General features: G+C 47.7%; 1 protein-coding gene across 6 annotated transcripts in view; it reads left to right on the top strand.

The window, feature by feature from the left end:
- Positions 1–505: 505 nt before the first annotated feature.
- The window catches only part of HM13 (histocompatibility minor 13), a 40,098-nt gene continuing 19,076 nt past the window's right edge, over positions 506–21,527 (top strand). For 3 of the 6 annotated variants that reach the window (XR_003233181.2, XM_025986154.2, XM_025986151.2), the window contains exons 1-4: positions 506–831; positions 10,189–10,287; positions 15,312–15,394; positions 20,450–20,538. Coding sequence is in view for 4 of the 6 variants with exons in the window: in XM_025986154.2 (XP_025841939.1) it covers positions 649–831; positions 10,189–10,287; positions 15,312–15,394; positions 20,450–20,538 (454 nt within the window). In the remaining 2 variants the exon portion in view is untranslated. Of the gene's footprint in view, positions 832–10,188; positions 10,288–10,636; positions 10,766–15,311; positions 15,395–20,449; positions 20,539–21,527 lie in introns of all 6 variants that reach the window. The other 3 variants (XR_003233180.2, XM_025986150.2, XM_025986152.2) reach the window with 2 other exon arrangements.

The raw sequence follows: 21,527 nt of genomic DNA, 5'->3' as shown, positions 1-21,527 counted from the left end.
CCCTTTGAATTACTTAAGTCCATTAGCACACTATGTAAAACATAAGTACACACGGACATCCTCCAGATATCAAATTTTATTTATTTTATTCATTTTATGGTCTATCCAACATCTTCCCCAACCACCGCACTAAAAATGCAAGCTTTCAGTCTCCGAGTATTGAGACGAACTCTTGCCTGTATTGTTCTTCTGTGTCCCCAGAGCCCAGGACAGCGTCTGGGCATCAAATATTTAAGGGGTTAAGGAACAATTGAATATTGGATGAATCAGTCATGAATGAACAAATTCTTAGTTATTAGGATGAGGACTTGAGGGGAGCGGAACAGCCCGGGTGGAGGACGTCGGCGAGGCCCGGGGCACAGGACCCTCAGGTCTCGCTAGGGACGGCGGATGCCCACCGCGGTGGTTGCGAGTTCCCTCCCCCACCGCTCGGGAGTTGCTTAGCAACTGGTCGCCCAGCCCTCCGCCACCGGTAGAGGGCGCGCGGGCGGGGAGACGTGAACGCGCACGCGTGCGCGGCGCGGACCGGCGAGGGCTGCACGTCACTTCCTGTTTCTTTAAGGGAACGTGGCTTTTCCCCGCAGCGCCGGTCTTCCCGTCTGTGTCTCTGCTGCGGCGGCCGGAGCGGACCCCGAGCGCAGCGTCGCCATGGACTCGGCCCTCAGCGACCCGCACAACGGCAGCGCCGAGGCAGGCGGCACAGCCAACGGCACGACGCGGCCGCCTTCCACGCCCGAGGGCATCGCGCTGGCCTACGGCAGCCTCCTGCTCATGGCGCTGCTGCCCATCTTCTTCGGCGCCCTGCGCTCCGTGCGCTGCGCCCGCGGCAAGGTAGGGTCCGAGGCAAAACCGCGCGCGCTTTCCATCTCCTACCCGGGACATGACTGACACGGACCTTCCGCACGCCCGCCCTAGCAGGACAGACACCTCCTCTCCCCGGACGCTGACCCTTGCCGGCACGGATCACCACCGCTTCCCCACCCCGAGCCCACATCCGGGAGCTGGCCTTAGCTGCCCCGGGATCTGACACCTTTTCAGATAGGGACCGGCTTCTACCCCCACTCGGACCCTGACACATCCCTTCCTCTGTGCATCATGCTGCAAACACTGTCAGCCTCACATTGCGATTCGGGCATGTATTGTTCTGAGCCTGCTGGACCCAGCCAGCCTGGCCCCACTCTCTGCTCCGGCTGCTTATCCCATATGGGACACACCTCATCCTGCGCTCTGAGTCAACCCGCATCTGTACCTGATGCGCTCTGGTCCTGACAACTGAATGGTATAATCCCCTGTCATTCCTCCCTTGGAAACCTTGCCACATCCACCCTAGGGCAAATTCTAGCATCCAGACCCATCCTGAAACGGTGACACCTGTCTAACTGGAATCTGTGGCCTGTAGTGTGCTCTTCTAGAACCACCAGATCAGGCCCTTGCACCACCTCAGAAAATTAACTCAAGGATATAGCCACAGCTCAGGCCCCAGTTTTTGCATCACTTCTCAGACCAGTTCCACTCAGCCAGCCCCTCAGAACCTATCATCCTAGCACCTCTTTTTTTTCTTTCTTTCTTTTTTTTTTTTTTAAGCAAGCATAGACACCTTCTTTTGCTGATTTGCTCTCCCTAACTGGTAGACACTCAGTCTTGGACCTGTTCTAGACCGAGCCCAGACCCTGTTCCCAAATCCTCACCCTGTTCTCACCCCAGAACCTGACCCTCCCTCAAAGTAGCTTTTCTCCCGGTGCGCCCTGAGACAGTCCCTCCACCAAAATGGGCTCACCTGCTGAGCAACTTGAACTCTTGGCCTCTCTTACCAGACCAGGCCAGACCCATTCCTGACCTTCCTCAACATATGTCCCATTGGGTACCTAGGAGGATTCCATCATCTCTCCCCACCGTCCATCTTCTTCCCTATATTAAGTCCTCTCCAGCCCCTAGCACCAGTGGCTTCTCATTTCCTGTCATCCTTTCCCCTCCTGATCTGTAGCTCCTCCCCTACCCAAACCTGAAGTTGAACCTAAACGGAAGCTGTCTTACCCAAAGAGGGCAGGTCCACAAAGCAGTTGCCACTTTGGAAACTGCTCAAGTGCAGGTTCTCAAAACATTACCCAACTTGAGGTCTGCCACCTTCCTTCCCCAAGATCAGAGAACTCTCTGTTGGCTCCTTCTGTGGGCAGACACAAAGGGGAGTAGTCAGCAGGGCTTAGATGGCCCTATTTGCCTTTCCATTCTGCCTCTTCTAAGCAGAGTTCAGGTGGCCTTCAGCTTCCCTGCTGCCATGCCTTTTTGCAAACCCTTGGTACAGGAGGAGGTTTTGAAGTAGACCAGGACAAAGGAGGTAAAGGCAGCATGGCATGAACTGGGCAGCTTGATCTAAGGGGCTCCCAAAACTGAGTAATTCTCCTTGGTGTCTTCTACACAAGGATCACTAATCTCTTGAAGCATTTTACCAACAACAGAATTTCCTGAACTTCCACTGTTGTCATAGGGGGTGGAGGGTCAAAAATGAGTAAGTCAGAGCCCTGTTACCAAGGACTTTAGGTACCTGGACAGAGGAAGAATAATTGGCAATGTGATTGCAGTACAGTAGTGCTGTGGGGTTTAAGTAGAAAGTTTGAGCATACCTGAGGCAGGGCAGAGAGGCTTTACGCTGGAGGTGGGCTTAGGTCTTGGTGCAGAGGCAGAATTTCAGCCAGAAGGCATTCCAAGCAGTAAACCAAGTAAGCAGCAGTACAAGACAGTTTAGGAGAGGGGCGCCTGGGTAGTGCAGTCAGTTAAGTGTCCGACTCTTGGTTTCATCTTGGGTCATGATCTCAGGGTGGTGAGATGGAGCCCTGTGTCCAGCCGAGTTGAGCATAGAGTCCACTTGAGATTCCCTCTCCCTCTCTGCCCATCCCACTCATGCTCATGCTCTCTTTCCTCTCTCAAATAAATAAATCTAAAAAAAAAAAAAAAAGTTAGTTTAGGAGTTGGTGGAAGGTCTGATGTGGGAACAGAGGGCATGCATAGAAAAGAGCTTTCAATCCACCATAGCCTCTAAATACCTCCCCCACCATCCCCTGAAGGCTGCATGAAATCGCAGCCGGCCAGACCCACCACTAGTAACCAGGATGTTCTGAAGGCTTACAAAGCCTTCACCTTCTTGGATTCTCCCACCAACTAAATGTTACAGATGAAACCAGTTTTATTTTCCCTGTCGTATGGAGAAAGAAACTGAGGGTCAAAGAAATGACTACTCGTGATCCCGCTGCCAGTTAGGGGCAGAACTGGGTGTTGCTAGACCTAGTCCAGGGCTGCCCTTGGTACAGGTGCTTCTAAAGACCCACACAAGTGGCATTTGGGCCCAGGGGAAAAAACAAGCAAACAGTTCCCTTTTCCTACCCTGAGTCATATTTCCCTGGTCATGTGGAAAGGAGAGAGAAAAGTTAGTGTGGGGGCCCAGGAGTTTTGACTTCCCACCAGTGTTAGACCTTAAAGCCAGCTGAGAGAGGGCATGTGAGGACAGAATTCTCCATGGAGCCAAGTTGTCCATAACAGGCAGGGCAAATTGTGAAATCATGGAGAGAAGAAGGTGGAGCATCCAGGAGTATGTTGGGAAGAAGCAGCTGTGGGAGGAGCGGTCTTAGAGGGGTGCCCATCCCTGTCAGAGACTTATGTTCCCAGAAGGGAGCAAATCCCAGCCCAAGCAATAGCTGGAGATCAGATTACTTCAAAGGCCCTTGGCCTGTAACTCAGAGGAGCCCCTCAGCCAACTGGACTGGGCTTCTGCTCTGTGCCAGCACCCCTGGTACCCTGCCCAGGGGCTGGGTACCAGGGGTGCTGGGACAACGAAGGCCAGGCCCTGCTCAGTCTCCACAGAGAAGCAGATGTGTGAGCAGCTAACTAAACTGAATCCTGATATGCCTTCCAGAGGAGGCCACAGCTGCCTTTGCATGGATGGGCAAAAGTTCAGCAAGCAGAACAGGAGGGGGGGAGGGCATGGCATTGCAGGGCACGTTCAGGGAGGCAATGAGGAGTGTGATGTGAGCCAGGGGCAGGGCCTTGGAGGACATAACAGGAAGATGCTCAGGCAGCCTGCAGCCATTCTGTACAACAGAATCCTGAAGGCAACACAACAATTGATCTTCATAGTTACAAAATGACCACATACTTGCACTTGTGTAAAAAAAAAAAAAAAAAAAAAAATCCAAGCTATGGAAAAGTATAAAGGAAAAGCCTCCTTAGTACCACTCCTTGAAGGAACCTGGTTAGCTCTTTGGTGTGTAACCTTCTGGAACTTTTTCCATGTATATACAAATGTGTGTGCCTATGTGTGTATACAAATATAAATTTATTTTTATAACAATGGGATTTTATAGCACAGACTGATCTGCAGTTTAATTTTTTTTTTAATACTATGTATTGGTCATTTTTCTATGTCAGTACCTGCAAATCTGCCTTATTATTTTATGCGGGGAGGGTAAATAATGCATGCCCATGGTACAGAATTCCAAAGGTGCAGAGGGTGTCATGAAAACCTTTGTCCTACCCAGCTACCTAATCTCCCTCCCTAGAGGCAGCCCCTGTTACCTGTTTCTTAGATATCCATCCAATAAATTTGTGCCTTTACAAATAAGCATATGCTTTCCCCTCATTTTTGCATTATAACTTACATTTTGTTATAAATACACTTTTTTGCACCTTGCTTTTTTCACCAAATAGATGTTGGAGGTCAGATATATCAGTACATATGGAGTGGTCGTGTTCTTTACAAGATTTTATTTGAGATTAAAAAAAGAAGATTTTATTTGAGAGATAGCATGCTCCAGAGAGAGCACTAGTAAGGGAGAGGGGCAGAGGGAGAAGCAGACTCCCTGCTGAGCTGGGAGCCCCATGCAGGGCTCGATTTCCAGGACCCTGGGATCATGACCTGAGCCGAAGACAGGCACTTAACCGACTTAGCCACTCAGGCGCCCCTCTGTTCTTTAATAGCTATATGATGTCCTACTTGTATCCCACAATTTGTTTAGAGCACTGGTTCTCAAAATGTGATCACTGGACCACGCAGCAGCAACATCACCTGGGAACTTATTAAAAATGCAGATTCTGAATTAGAAATTCAAGGTGGGCCTGATAGTCTTTTTTTCTCAAGCCCTCATGACAATTCTGATATGTGATATGTGCTCGTGTGAGAACCTCCAACTTAGAGTCCTCTGCTAGTTGTTTATACAAGTGTCCGTCTTTTTCTATTACAATCCATGCTGAAATTAATCTCCTTATATGTTTGTTATGTCACACTCTTCTATATTCGTAGAACGATTTGTTTTCTTTTGAAATTGATTTGCAGGGTCAAAGGCCACGTGCATGTTTGATTCAGATTATGCATCATAGAGATGTGTAAATTTATACCCCCACCAGCAGTGACCTCAATTCCTGTGTAATGGCTGCGCAGTAGTCCAGTCTCCAGGGCTTTGTGAGCCAGGTATGTGATACAATCAGGTCTAGGCTTCAGAAAGAACTCAGTGATGAGAGGGAGGAAGAACAGGAAGGAGGCTGGTGAGGTGGTTGCAGTGAAGACTGTAGTGGGGCACAGGATTGGAGTTTGGGGGTTAGTTCTAGAAATGCTTAGGAAGCAGTCATGGTGAGGTGAGTAAGTGAATATGGTGGGAAGAAGAGGAGACCCTGGGGTCTCCAGCTGGGGTTACAGAGTAACAGAATGGTCCATAAGTCCCAGATCATTTCTAGGGCATGGCCTGGAAGCAGTACTCCCAGAGGTCAGGCCGAGCCAATGACTTGAGGCTGGGTATCTGTCTTCCCTTGCTGCTTTTGCTTCTGTCCTGATAACATCCAGAATGTCACTGGAAGCTAAATTTATTTCTGCTATTTGTGTCAGCTTCACACACACACACACACACACACACACACACAAATTATGTTTTATGTTTGGGGAGCTATTGCATTTGCCTAAGAGCATCTGGCTTGACAATCTACATGGAATTAGAAAATCCTAACAACTTTTTTTAACGTTTTGTATTTTTGTAACAACAAAAGTTAACTCTTGGGGGAGGGTTGTTTTGTTTTGGGGTGGGGAACTGAGGGAGAAAGAATCTTGGGCAGGCTCCGCACCCAGTGCCAAGCCCAATCCAGGGCTCCATCACGACCTTGATATCATGACCTAAGCAGAAATTAAGTGAGTAAGATGCCTAACTGACTGAGCCACCCAAGTTCCTCAAAGGATAACTGTTCCATTGTCACAGGCTCCCTGAGCATCATATCACATCTTGCCAGCAGAAATTTCCTGGTAGGAAAGAGAGGTTATCTAGGAAGTAGTGGCTAAGAGTTTGGACACTGGAATCCTGTGTTTGAATCCTGGCTACACCACTCACAAGCTGTGTGACCTTAAGCAAGTTACCTCACCTCCCTGAGTCTTAGTTTCCTTATCTGTAAAGTGAAGCTCTTAAAAATACCTGCTTCAAAGAGTTTTTGTGAGGATGAAATCATGTAAAGCACCTAGAACAGGGCTTGGCACATGGAATGCACTCCATAAGTGTTATCCTTAGTACTTTACTGTCAGATTTCCAGTCTCCCGTCTGACTCAACATTGCAGCTTGGATATTTACACAGTCACCTTCAGAGGCGCCCAGAGTCCTCTATATAGTGAAACATGTACTTGGCTTGTTCACAAGCAATTTTAAGCCTCTTCCCACCCAGGATGCAGGGAATATGTGGACATGAGCCATGGCCCTGATTTATAAGTGAGGCCAGAGTCCCACCTGCTCTGCACCTGCAGGTCTGTCTGCCTTGTGTTTCCTTTCTTTGTACATAGAGCAAATTCCTCAACTCAGTCAGTGTGTATCTGGCTCCTACCCCCTACCAGAACCTGTGCTTGACCTTCAGGGCTTTACCAAAGTGCCGACTGCTTTCTTGTGATTGCCTTATACATAGTAATAATAATAATACAGATAATCTAGACAGCTCGTGTGACAGCTCAAGGCACAACACTAAGTATTTCCAGTGCAAAGGTCATAGAATCCTGGGGCACCTGAATGGTTCAGTTGGTTAAGCATCTGCCTTCAGTTCAGGTCATGATCTCAGCATCCTGAGATCGAGCCCTGTGTTGTCCTGGGATTCAGCCCTGAGTAGGGCTCCCTGTTCAGCAGTGAGTCTGCTTTTCTCTCTGCCCCCACCCCGATTTGTGCTTGCACATACATGCTCTCTTAAATAAATAAATAATAAATCTTAAAAAAAAAAAAAAAAAAAAGGTTGTAGAATCCTAAAACTCATCATACAGCTGAGGAGACCAAGGCTCTGAGAGAGTAACATTCCCAAGCCTCAGAGCTGGGAGGAGGCAGAGCTGGAAGTTGGGCTGGGCTTTCTAACACCAGAGCCCTCTCCCAACCATTTGGCACTTGTACCAGGAATCACAGCAGTATACATCTTATTTTGTCATGTGTCACACCGTATTGTGATATTCTGTTTAAGTGTCAGGGTCTTGACCTGCCTGCCTGCCTGTGGACTCTGAGATTAACAGCTAATATACATCTGTACCTATGCCCCTGCTACACAGGACATATATGTGGAAGCGCATGGAGAGGTGGGGGAACTTTCCCAAGCCCCATGGCACACTGCTGCCAAAAGCAGAAAGAAACCTAGGGCTGGGGGCAGCCTGGGTGGCTCAGTGGTTTGGCACCTGCCTTCAACCCGGGATGTGATCCTGGAGACCCGGGATCGAGTACCACATCGGGCTCCCTGCATGGAGCCCGCTTCTCTCTCTGCTTGTGTCTCTGCCTCTGTCTCTCATCAATAAATAAAATCTTTAAAAAAAAAAAAAGGAAAGAAAGAAACCCAGGGCTGGGGAAGTAGGAAGAGGGAGAGAACCCTGCCTCTTTGTGTCAGTACTGCTTACCTGTCCCACCCCCTCCTTCCAGCAGAGCTGCCCCTGGGTGCTCCAGAAAGGAGGGTCTCCCAGGCACCTCAGTCATACATATGTTGGGGTTTGATGAAGTGCCTCCCCACTCACCTCTCCCTGACAATATCAGCTCCTCATACAGTCACAGTACTTTATAGTTTGCCAGGCTATTTCACATCCCATATCTCATTTGGTGAAAGTCCCTTGGCCCTTTTAGAGGTAAATAAAGCTAGAGATTGTGATCCTGTTTGACAGAGGAGTTTAAACTGAGACTCAGTGAAGGATTTGCCTCAGTCACCCAGCAAGCCATTAATAGAGCACTGAATACCTTGATTTTACTTTACATGTATTATTTGCATATGTGTCAATTTTATCTGTAGGAAAAATTCCCTGAAGTGGAATTGCTTGGTCAAGGGTATATGCACTTGTGATTTTGACAAATATGTAAGTGTGCTCTTTGCAGGGAGACCAGTTTACCCTCCTGAAGGCACTGTTTCCCCATAACCTTACCAGCTCAGTCTGTTATCTAGCATGGGGACGTTTGCCATTCTGACAGATGAAAAATGGAATATTAGTGAACTTCAAATAGAGTTTCTCTTATTAAAAATGAGAATGAAAAAAAAGGTGAGGATGAACATTTTTTCCTGTGATTAAGAGCTTTGTGTGCTTCTTGCTCTCTGACCCTTCTCTGTATCCTTGGGCACATGCAAACTACAACTTGAAGCACCTGCTGAGTTATACTCCCCAAAAGACTGGACCAGAACCAACAGTGTATGCACGTCCTAGCTCCCCGCCTCCCAGTTCTATTTCATGACCATTTCATGGGTTTACTGCTCTCTGACTTCATCTCCTTCCCCTTCTGCATTTTTCCTTCCATCCTTGAGCAGAAGGTCTACCTGACCCAAAAACTGCCCTCTCCAGGCAGCTTCTCCTTTAGCATGTTTTGTTGGTTTTTTTAAGAGGCAGCCATGAGCCAAAAAATTAATGAGATACTGAGGCTGAACATGATCCCTTGTCCCAGGGATGCTTTTGCCTTATTCACAGGATGGACACGGTGGCAATGGAATCTCAGGCATTGTGATGAGCCTGTGGAGAGAACCTCTCTTTGACTTGAACAGAAGTCTCATCTGGCATTGCTAGGACTTTTGGTAGCTAGGATATAAAATAGAATAGACATAGAAAAGTGGGAATCGCAGTGGTGGAGTCAGCTTAGCCCAGTGGGAAGTCTGGAAAAGCTTCACGGCAGTAACATTGGGCAGGATCTTGACGACTGAGGATTCTGCGTAGCTGAGAGAGCATGGAGAGCATGATCTTGAAAGCTTACAACTCTGCTTTTTCAATATAAATCTAAACCAGAATTATCCTACCATTGATAGATTTTCATTAGAAAGGTTTCTGGGGGCAGCCCGGGTGGCTCAGCGGTTTAGCGCTGCCTTCAGCTCAGGCCCTGATCCTGGAGACCCGGGATCGAGTCCCGCGTCGGGCTCCCTGTGTGGAGCCTGCTTCTCCCTCTGCCTGTGTCTCTGCCTCTCTCTGTAGCTGTGTGTCTCTCATGAATAAATAAATAAAATCTTAAAAAAAAAAAAAAAGAAAGAAAGAAAGGTTTCTGGTAGGAATTCTGTGAAGTTGATAAAATCTCTATGCTGTGCTATTGCTCTACTCCCAGTTTTTTCCTTTTTTTAAAGTACTAAAATTATTTTGACCACATTGAGGTTTTTTCATGTACGTATTTATCCTCTGTCATGTCTTTACCCAAATCACATTGTTGCCAACTATAGCATCTGCCATTATGGATTTAATCATGGCTTTTACTCTTACCAGATTCAATTTTCCCAAATTCCTCAAGTTTAAGTTTGATCAAGATTTGCTCCTCCTCACGTTTGGCATCTGCCCAGTTGCAGCTTCCGTTGCTGTCAGTTTTATTTGTTGTTGATTTGTTTCTACTCCGAACTATTGGATAACAAATTCATCACATCTACCTGGTAGCTAATCCATAAGGAAACTGGGAGTAGTTCTCAGGAGGTGTAGAACTGCTCTACTGTCCTGAGCTTTCAGAATTCTCTTGCAGGTATTGCATACCATACCTGCCTCTGCCATCACTCTTCTCCCTAGATCTGGCACACATGCACTGCCAGAGTCCAGATTGCCCCAATGGCAGAATGGCAGGGTGGAGCATCTTGCCCCTGGGTGAGCAGAGGGAACCACATTGCCACGGCCTGGGGTCAGGAAGATGGGGTGAGCTCTAGCCCTCAGAAGCCAGAACCACACCCTTTGCTAACAGGCACCTTTCTTGTCTGCTCTAGAACGCCTCAGACATGCCGGAGACCATCACCAGCCGGGACGCTGCCCGGTTTCCCATCATCGCCAGCTGCACGCTCTTGGGGCTCTATCTCTTTTTCAAAGTAAGTCTTCTGTCACTTGTTGCGTCATTTGGTTAAATAACTTCACTTTGTTTTGTTTTATTTTTCCCATCACAGGAGACATGCATGTTCATTTGTAGAAAATAATGAGCAAGAGGGGGGAAAAGTCATCATAATTCACCTCAAGACCAACTACACAGAGATAACCACCGATGGTGTTTGGGACTCCTCCCTATAGTCTTTTATTTCTTTTCTCCGCGTGGCTTTTTTTGTTTTGTTTTCATGATACCGTTTTTTGGTTGCATTGTACTGTTTATGCTGGGACGGGATATAGCTTGTGTCTCTGATGCACCTCTACCATACTAATTGCCTTTTTTTTTAATTTACCGAGGTTTATTTTCCCAATAAAAGTTACACAGGCTCAGTGTTGAAAACGTGGAAAACACAGAAAAGTAAAAAGGGGAAAACAGCAATCATCCAAAACCCCACTACCAGAGACAATCACAGATTCCCTTTGGAGGTGTGTCCTTGCGCTGTTTTCCTGGTGCATGGTTTCTCCGTAGCTGTGGCCACGTGGCGTACTCAGTTTTGTAGCTGCCGCTTTCACTCCCCATTAATAACATCATAAGCATTCTCTCATGTTACTGCAAACTCTTCTTAAGCTTTTTTTTTTTTTTTAATAAAACCTGCACTATTATGAAAATAAGATGCAGAAAACATAAAGGGAGGGAAAAATACACAGAGGTAACAATTGCTATTAACATTTGGGCATGTTTCCTTTCAGGCTTTTAATAAGCATGCTTTTAACATAATTAGAATCCTACCCTAGCTGTAGTGTTGTGTCTTTTGTTTTTGTAGGAGTGCCTCACAAGTGCTTTTTTTCTGGTCACTGAAAAGCTCTCAAGAACAACTTTTAATTCACATGTAAAAAATACATGTAGATGGTGAAAGAAATGTTTTCAATCTAAGGGACAATGTAAATGAACCATAATCTTCCTAATTTGGTTTCTTGTTACTCTTACACATAGATGTACATTTATATTAAAATTTTAAAACAAATGTATCAGATGTAGGACTTTTACCATGGAGATATTTTTGTATCAACACAGTCAAATCTACCTCACTCTCTTGCACACCAGTTTGTGGCTCTGTTTTATGGCTGTGCCCTTGAGGGATGTCTAGTGCTGGGATATCACAGCAGTGCTGCCGCAAGCACCAGGCACAGTATCTTGGCCTGGGCACATATTTTCAAGTATGTTTGCAGTAGGAGCACCAAGTCATATAACATCTCCATTTGCAGTTTGAACAAATAGTACCAAATCCCCCCAAAAGATTGCATCCATTTACATTTCCTCTAACAGTTAGGAGTGTGCTGGCTCCCCTATACTCTCACCAGCATTGAGTAGCATCAAAATTCCTTATCTTTCCCAGTTTGTGAGTGAGTCAGCAACATAATTTTTAACTCCTGTTTCCTGTCCCATTGCTCCCTCATTGTTGGATCAGAGCTACACTTCTTAACTGGTTTCAGAATACCCCCACAGGCAGATTCACCACAGTTCACCTCCAGCATCTCCTTCACTTTAAACAGAAAAAGTTATCCTGATTTTTATTCTTACAAATAAGAGTCCATCAAATAACAGGAGGTATTCACAGATTTTTCCCCCCTGGACCTTGGGTGAAGAGTTGAATTTATTCCATGCTTTGGTTCATAGCACACCATCATCAGTCCATGCCAGGCCCCTTCTTCACCCCTAGTGCCCACCTGCATCTCCCACCTTCATTTCCCTCTCCACAAGAAGTATCTGCTCTAATGCGTTTGCTTTGTCTTCAGATGTGTGTCTCCTTATAAAACGTACAGTGTCAGTGTATCTGTGTGTATTGAGAGTCCAGCTTCCATAAATAGAGCTGTGTGGTACATCTCTCTCTCTGCTTTTTCTCTCCTCTATACTTTTGAAATCTCTCTGTGGCCATCTGTATATCTAGCCCATTGCCCCCAACTTGGCTTTTGGCAGATATTTCTCAGGTCTCTGCCATGCTGAGTGCCAGGAATACGTACCCAGCCCCTTGCCTCAAGACCTTCTAACATTTTTAGAACTTAGATTCTTTCCTTCAGCTATGTTCCCTCGGAAGAGAATTTCTGGCAGTGGAAGGTATGAGCATTTTTCTTTAAGACATTGGATGCTCAGCCTGTCCCCCAATCCAGGTGGGTAAGTTCCAGCCTGCTGGCGCCAGAGCACACAGCATACCTCTTGCCCATGTCTCTAGAGGGTCCACACTAAGATTTCTGAAAAGTGGCTGCCTAGACAACACAGCCAACAGATTCCTCCCAAACTCCAGGCTGGTGGCTGGTTTCCTCCTCTCCCCTGAGTGGGACATTTCTCAACATCGTAAAATTTACCTTGTCCCACCTCCTTTAAAACTGATTGTTTTAAGTTAACTTATAAAAATTATACCCCCCCCAAAAAAAAAAATTATACCCAGCAACATAAGTAAAGGAAGAAATTGGGGTGAAGGAGAAAATTAAAATATGATAAAACAAAGCCTAGGGTGAAGACCATACCCTGAACCCAGGCTCTAAACTTGAAAGACAGGTACTCTTGTCAGAGTGACTGATACTGGTGTGGCTCTGAGTTTCTAGCAGCTAAAGCACAAAGAAAGCCAGACTTGGTGCAACCTGGTGCACAATTTATAGGCCACACAGTCAAGCCAACTGGTAGCTATAAGTTGCAGCCAGAGAGATTTCCCCAAGGCCCCCGTGGAAGGAACACTACTGAAAGGTATACCACATCTTCATAAAACATGGCCCACATGCCTAGGAAACATGTTCATAGGGCTTTTTCTTATAGTAGTTGTATTATCGGCCACTGCGTTGCTTATCCATTGATTCTGCAAATATTTATTGAGTGCCTGCTGTGTACAAGGCCCAGAGTGAGAAGAACAGCTGATGATCCCTGCCCTCAAGGAGTTTCCTATTAATTGGTAGAGATGGACACCAGTCAGTCACACCGTAACTAATATGAAGTTACAGTCTGGGAAGTGCTATGGAGGCAAGGTATAGCACCAGGAAAGGATGAAAGAGCCAGCCAAGCTAGCATGAACCTCTACTCCTGCCCATCTCTAAAAGCAGCACCTCCATCTACCTCACTGTTCTACTCGACCCTCCAGGCACAAGCCCCTGGAGTTGTCCTCCCTGCTCCTTCTCCCAGACAGCCCCTCAGCACCTCCCACATATGCCATTCCAGAGCAGATCTGGAATCTCACTGCTGCTCGTCACTTCCCTCCATCTCCCAGCCGAGAGCACCATCCTCTATCCACCAGACTGTGCAGTGCCCTCCTCACCAAACTGTTTGCTTCCACCCTCGCCTTGTCTTCCACGCAACAGCACAGGGATCCTCTCAGACCATCTGATCATGTCACAGCCCTGCCCTCAGCCTCCAGTACTAGCCTGTCTCACCCAGAGGAATCTAGTTTTTCTCATGGCACTGCAGAGTCTCTTTCCCTCTTGACTTCCCAGCCTCCTCTCCTGACATTGCCCCTTTACTCCCTCAGCTCCAGGCTCACAGGCTCTGACTGTTCCCCACATACATGAGCAACATTCCTACCTCAGGAGCTTTGCACCCACCCTTCCCTCTGCCCCAAATGCTCTTCCCCCTCGAGTACCCTCACAGTAGCTCCCTTACTTTGTTAAGTTCTACTCCTGAACGAGGTATCTTCCCATTGAGAGGCCGTCACCAGCCACCTCTCTAAAAGAGCAGCTCTCCTCTCTTCTGTCTCCTGGCCCTGCTTTGCTTTTCTTCTGAGCACCCATCACCACTTGACAATATATTGCATTTTTGTTTCTTTTGAGATTCTTTCTCCCTTACTGGAACATGAACTCCATGAGGGCAGGGACTTTAGGCCTTTTTCCTTGCTGTATGTATCCCCAGCAGTTTATACAATGCCATGCACATAGTAAGCAGTCAGTAAATGTGAGCTGAATTACTGAGATGTGGTTGTATCAAAGAAAGCTGCTCTGAACTGAGAGCTGAAGAAAGAAGGGTGGCCTAGATGTGAGGAGGGGAGAATGTTCTGGGTGGCAGGAGAGTGTGTGCAAGGCCGGCTGCCAGTGGTGGGGCTGTGGCACAGACAGGGCCCTGCAGGAAGGCCAGTGTGGCCACAGCATGGAGAAGGACAGCCAGCATGTTGTGAGCTGCAACTGAGAAGGTCCACAGTGGCCATCGCAGGTGCTGAGGGCCAAAGTGAGGGTAAAGACCTTGAGCCTCTTGAGTGTGGCTTTAAGCAGGGGAGCAATGTGGGCAGACAGGCATCTAGACAGATTCTGTAACCATCTCCTTGAGAGTGCCTGGTGCCTCTGTGCCCTATACCACAGCACATGATTCCCTCCCAGCTGGTGACCCTCAGGAAAACGAATTCAGGAAAGGACGAATGTGGAGGGAGATGGCAAAGCATTCCCAGAGTCCAGAATTCACAGTAGTGACAGGAGGCTTTGGAGCATAAGAGAGAACGTTTCTTAGTTTGACTTGACAGACCAAGAAGCAGAAGGCAGGTCCTGCTGTCACCGCTTCCAGCCATCACCACAGGAATACTTATCCAGAAGAGCATCATGTAAAGGATGGAGCTGGGCACAAGCAATTTGTAACTAGTGTGCTTGGAGCCTTGGTGGCTGCTGTGAAAAAATCCCTAGATTTTTGATAATATTTCCAAACTTGGAAGAGTGCATTCTGAGATTCAGGTGGCTCCCTTGGGACATTGCACTCCAGACTGTCCTCCCCCATGATTCTCTGCCAGGGCCCTGAGCACAAACATCCTGCTTGTCTCCAGATAATGGAGCCACCAGACACCAACATACAGACTCTTTTGGGAGTGCATCTGGGGGGCCTGAGGTTCCTCCCTTTTTCTCTATAGGCACAGAAGGTAGAAGGCCCCTAGCATTGTCTGAGATTCCTGACACTGTTCCCTAGCTCCAGAGGGGTGAGACCAACCTCCAGAAGGGAAGCAGGGACTCTGGTTTCCTCATAGCCACTGGCAACCCTGACTTCCTATTTCTTTTTTTATTTCTGCCTCAGATATTCTCCCAGGAGTACATCAACCTCTTGCTGTCCATGTATTTCTTCGTGCTGGGGATCCTGGCCCTGTCCCACACCATCAGGTCAGAAGGCATCTCTGCAACATTTGAAGCAGCTTTCTCAGGAGCCAGTACAGGGTCCTGGATGAGAACATGACCTTTGGCGTCATTCAGAGCCAGGTTTGAATCCTGGCTGTAAAATCCAAGAGCATCTTTCCCCTGTGTTACACCGTGGATGACCTAGAACAGGAACTGTAACCCCTGCAGGATCCAGTTTCCTTACAAGGAGTAAGAGTATCCAGTGGATGTTTCCCCAACCGCTGTTGTTGGGAAAGTTACTTGTGAACAGCAACCTGACATCACTTGTCACGGTGCTGAGATGGGTAATACCAGTGCCACCTACCAGATGTTGTGGGCTGTTGTGTACCAAGCACTAAGCCTATCTTCTCATATGTGATCTTATTTCATAATGAGAGAGAGGCAGTGTAGTGAGAAGTTAGCAGTACAAGCTCTGGAATTTGATTACCTGAATTTGAATCCAGACTCTGCTACTTAATAGCCCTGTGACTTTGGGCAAGTTACTTAATCTCCCTGGCCTCAATTTCCTCACCTGAATGTGGAGGAAGATAATAGAACCTTCCTCATGAGTCATGGGAAATCTTTCAGCCCAGTATCTGGCACCTAATATGTCCAGTAGCTGTTAACTGTCATTGTTACTATTATTTCCTGTGCTGACCTGTCAGGTAATTTATTGATGTTAGCTTTTGCTTTTAATTCTGTTATCTTCCGAAACTGAAGCTCGAAGAGATTAAGAAATTTGCTAGGATCACACAATGGATAAGCAACAGAGCGAAGATTCAAACTCAGATCTGAGTGGCCCTAGAGCCATGTTTCTTCCCACTGCCACCCTGCTCAGACTGCCACATGCTTGTGTGTATTCGGTGGGGATGAAGGACCTAGGTGAAGGACCCTCAAGGAACTCTGCTATGAGCATCATGAACAGGCCAGGTCTCCATGCGTTGTAAACATTTGGCATCCCTAGCCCTGCTTTACTAAATAGGAGTTGTGTCCCCAGTCCACCCCCAAGTTTGTGACTACGAGAGCTCCCCACCTGTTTCCATTTGGCTGCTGAGGTGGTATAGCGTCAGGTTGAGAACCACTGAGAGATGGCCGACAGACCAGGGAAGTTCCAGAAGGAATGTAGGAATGTAGCTTGAAGTCAGCTTTGAGGCGTGGGAAACCTGAAAGAGGCATGAAGGAGAGGAGAAAGCCAGGAACTGGAAGGTCTGTGTGCAGTGAGGGCACAGTTGGGATGGGATCTTTCTGCTGTCGTCAGAAAGCTGGAGAGGAAGCACCAGGCCTGCTCACAGAAGGCACTGAAAGCCAGTTGAGTTTGGCCTCTTCTTCGAGGCACACTGGCAGGACAGTGTGGTTAATCAATAGCATGGGTTCAAGAGACGTTGACTTTACGACCAAGTCCTGGCCCTGCCAGCTGTATAGTTTATGTAAGCTTCTCAAGCTCTCTGAGCATCAGCTTCTTCATCTATAAAATGGACACACTCCGAGCACCTCCTCTCTAGAGTGTGGGAAGGATCAGGGGAGCCACGGCTATAACACAGCTGGAGCACAGTGCCAGGCACACTGTGAGTTGTGCTTCTGGCCCAAGGTCACACAGCTGGGACTTGAATTCTGGTCCTTTGACTGAGTTCAGTGTTGTCTTCAACTCTACCTGCCTTTTACCCACAGAATCTTGTTCTGGCCATCTTAAAAGAATTTTAGTCCAGCCCCCAATCCTAAAAAGTGAAGGCTCAGAGAACCTACCTGAGTGACAGACCTGCCAAATGGTTAGCAGACCCAGCCTCAAAGGGTCTCAAATGCTGATTAGGATTCCCCTCGACCATCCTGCCCCTGCATCTGCTTGAGAGTCCCAGGCCTCCTCATGGCCCAATCCCCACCTCAAAGAACCTGGTATATTTTGTCTTTTAACTGATTCATAAATTTGACTGGTAAAAATTGTTGACAGAAATAGAACCAAGAGCAACTGAAACTGCACATAGTAAAATATATTAGTGACTAAAACTTAACAGATGAATCATTTTCTTGATAAAATTAGAGCACAGTGTTTGTCCTGGGAAAACCAGACCTCATGAACACAATGGATGACCATGAGCAGGAGAGACGCTCCCCACTGTCCTATGAAAAATTTCATATGAACCAAAAATGGTAGGATGACAGAAGTTGGTTTGAAAAATTTACATGGAATCAGATGTGCGTAATTTTAGCAAAATGGGAAGAGGGCGTAATTTAATCATGTTATTTAGAAAGTTGAGCCAAAAATTAAATTTATTTTTCTCCTTCAGTCAAATCCAGTTTTCTGAAATACTTTCTCAAAGAAAGTCTACAGTGTAGTTAGAATTTCCATGAGCTGTTTATATGCAGAGACTTGGAGTCAGACCTCCATCAGGATCCAAAGGGTCTGAAGGTGGGATTCAGGGAAGGTGAGGCTCTGAGGGCTTGTGTGACCACCGGGATGCCCAGCTGGTAGGGGCAGCGGGTATTTTGAGTCCAGGTCTGTCTGACTTCGCGGCCCATGCTCTTCCTGGTTTGGTGAGAGAGAAGAGGAAACAGCTTGTAGAGGGTGGGCTGGCCTTCCCCTCCCAGCAGTCCTCTGGTCCCCAGAGGACTGGGTAGGGACAGACCCGCTGATGGGCTGGAAGAGCCCAGCCCCAAGCTGAGTCAGCCCCACATGGGGATTCTTGTGGATCCTTCCACCCCCGCCAACCCCCAGCCTGCCGCCTACTTTCCCCTCATGCAGCCACCAAAACTGGAGCCCATGCCAGAACCCTTCCTGCCAAGGGAGCCTCAGCTTATTTTTATCATCTGTGAGCTCACACCCCATTCAGCTGACCTTTAGAGGGAAAAGGGCCCGTGAGGCCAAAATCTGCCACCCCAGGAAGAAAAGGTCAGTTTCACTGACCCTTGCTTTCCACTCCCAGGGGAGAAGGGCACCAGGATGTGGTTTCCCAGCAGGAAGCGATGACCTTTAGGTTTGATGTGAGCCATTGAGGGCTAGAAAGAATCTCTGCCTGCTACAGAAGTCTGCATTCAGAGCCACCATTTACCAACTGCCTCCCAGACACCAGGCCTGCCCTGGGTGGGGTGAAGGTGAAAAGATGAGATCCCTAACCAAGTTCAGGGTCACCAGTCAGGTTGCTTGACTCTTGCTCTGTGTTTTCCAGCAACCCTTCCTTTCTCGGGATAACCAAGTCATCAGTCTGGAGACTTCTTGCTTGAAGTAGAAGCTGCAGTTAAGTTTACAGGCTGCCAAGCATTCATTTAATCCTCTTAATAACTAAGAGAAAGATATTATTGCAGTGTTCCAAATGAGGAAACAGTTGCACAGAATAGTTAAGTAACTTTCCCACGGTCACACAGCTAAATCAGTGGCAGGGTCAGGATTTGAATCCAGGAAGTCTGGCTCCAGAACCCATGCTCTTAGCCACGGCGCTAGTTCAGAAGCTAGGCGTCAAGCTCCTGACGGAGAAGCCAACCTGCAGTGAAGGGTTTATCTCTCAGGCCTTTTCTCTGCCTCTGCCCACACACTCTAGCTTTAGGCTCGTCCAAAAGTGATTCAGCAGACTGAGCAGAAGTAGCTTCCAGCCTCCTCTGTCCCAGCTTCTGCCCCCCACCTCTTCAGAGCCCTCCTGTGGAAGCCCACTCCCGGCTCTATCCTTGTGCCCAGCACACTTGTGTTCACAGAGCTCTCTCGTTCATGCCACAGCCCTGCAGACAGGGAGGCTGTTTGACAAGTGGGGAGACAGGCCCTGAAATAGTTCTGAACTCCACATCTTTCTCCAGCCCCCAGGGTCTTAGCAAGGAAGCTCCCTTCCTCTCCCTCTACTGCTATGCCTGGGAACCTCTTGGCCTCCTATGTTTACCTGCCAGTTGGGAACACCATTCTGGATGTGCCCACATCCTCAGTCATTGTCAGTCTGATTTGGTGTTGCCAGCTGCTTTTGAGCTCAGGCTCTGGACAGGCACCAACACTGATGGACACTTAGAATTTTTATGTCCCTGCTGTGGGTCCAGAGTTGGGCTCAGCCTCTCCCCTGCCTTCTCTCATACCTTCACATCAAGCATTTGAGACAGGTGGTACCATTATCCCCACATACAGCTGAGGAGATGGGCCACTGAAGTGACTTGCCCAAGGCCACACAGCTGGCATACAGCAGAATAGTCTCCAGGGCTGAGCCTCCTGCAGAGCCAGACTGGGCCAGGAGGTCCTGATTTGGTCATCTTTTTCTAAGGTGATCCAGAAAAGAAAGTTTCTCTTCCCTCCCTGGCCAGGGCATAGAGTATACTGGGTAATCGGAGATTGTTTTTCTAGAGATGAGGCTAAGCCCATCCTGAGCAGCAGAGGCCTCATGGAGGGAGTGAATGTCCACGATTCATCATCTAGCTGATTGAGTCCAGCTGAGCTTATCAAAAACCCAGGCCTGACAAATCATGAAGTGGAGGGTAGGCAGTAACCATCAGGTCATCTGACTTGATAGGTCTGGAAGAGAGTCCAGGAATATGCATTCTTGACAAGGGACTCTCATAGATCATAGAGACAGTGCACAGACCAGGCTTTGGCACCCATTACTGTTTTAAAACTGCATTTTACATGAAGTCTGGCCCTGCTTTTTTTTTTTTTTAAGATTTTATTTATTTATTCACGAGAGACAGAGAGAGAGAGAGGCAGAGACACAGGCAGAGGGAGAAGCAGGCTCCATGCAGGGAGCCGACGCGGGACTCGATCCTGGGTCTCCAGGATCAGGCCCTCGGCCAAAGGCGGCGCTAAACCGCTGAGCCACCCGGGCTGCCCCCTGCTTTGTGTTTCTTGGACAATAACCAGGAGGCAGTGCAGAAGCACTGAGATTCCAGAGACCTGTGTTTGAGCCTCAGCTCAGATGGGGAGTCAACTCTCTGAGGGCCTCTGTTTCCAATTGCAAAATCGGGATGATACCTCCTCCCCATTAGGGCAGCTGTGAGGGTGCCGGGAAGTAAGAGATGTAAGTGGGTGCCTCCAGGGTGGTGTTGGGCCTGCGGGTGCCCATGGGGACCCTGTTTGCCAACCTGCTTTGTCTTTCCTTCCAGCCCCTTCATGAATAAGTTTTTTCCAGCCAACTTCCCAAATCGACAGTACCAGCTGCTCTTCACACAGGGCTCTGGGGAGAACAAGGAAGGTCAGTGCTCCCTGCGTTCCCTGGTCTTGGGGACTTCCCACCTCTATTCCCCTTTGTCTCCAATATCGGGGCTCTCCAATAGAGCAAGTGATGGAAAAGGTGGGCTCTGGAATTACATTCCCTGAGTTCCCATCCCCGCTCTGCCACTGCCTACACTTGGGACTCTGGGTGAATGCCTTTACCTCTCCAGGTCTTGGGTGTTTTTGTTTTTGTTTCATCTGTAAAATGAAAATGATAAATCTAGTACCTCCATCACAGGCCTGTTGTTAGGACTGGGAATAAGTGATGGGGGGAGCACTCAGCACACTGCCTGGCTCGCAGTAGCACCCAGTAAAGCTGGCTGTCATAGCTCCTTATTTCATACCTGTTTTTAATGTGATCACTCTCCCACTTAAGACGTGGAAAGAGGGGGTGTGGTTCTTTGGCTTTTAAAAAAAATAAAAACTATGGGAACTTGGGGAAGCCTGGGCTTTGGGGATTTGTCCACATATGTGTTCGAGGACTATAACAGGATTGGCAACGGCTTGAGCAAATGGAAGGTATTTCTTGCATAAAAGTCTAATAAGCTTGTGAGTGTCACTCTCTTATGGGTGCCTGCCACATTCTGCCTTATTCCTAGGGAACAGTGACTTTATGTCTTTCCTTTTTGCATCTTGAGTGCATCTGTGCCTAAGAGATGATCGTTGAATTTAAAAAAGAAAAAAAAGGCTAAGCTTGCACCACAGAGTCGTTGGGGTCTGAGATTCCATCTGCCTTCTGCTCTGCCACCTTTAGGTGGCCCTTAGACCCAGGAGAGTGCATTACCACTAGATCTGGGCCCATTTAGCTACAGGGCAAGCCTTGAGATGTGGCCAGGAGCTAATTGCCCTCATGTCCAGTCAAAATCCACCAGGGTACTTCCTGAAATCAATGCTACACTATATGTTCACTAACTTGAATTAAAAAAAAAAAAAATCACCATGGTGCTGTTACCACAGAGAACAAAATTT

This window comes from Vulpes vulpes, chromosome 14, assembly GCF_048418805.1.
Source record: "Vulpes vulpes isolate BD-2025 chromosome 14, VulVul3, whole genome shotgun sequence".
NCBI classification, from domain to species: domain Eukaryota; kingdom Metazoa; phylum Chordata; class Mammalia; order Carnivora; family Canidae; genus Vulpes; species Vulpes vulpes.
The sequence above is the reverse complement of the archived record's forward strand: the minus strand, read 5'-3'. Positions and strand labels throughout refer to the sequence as shown.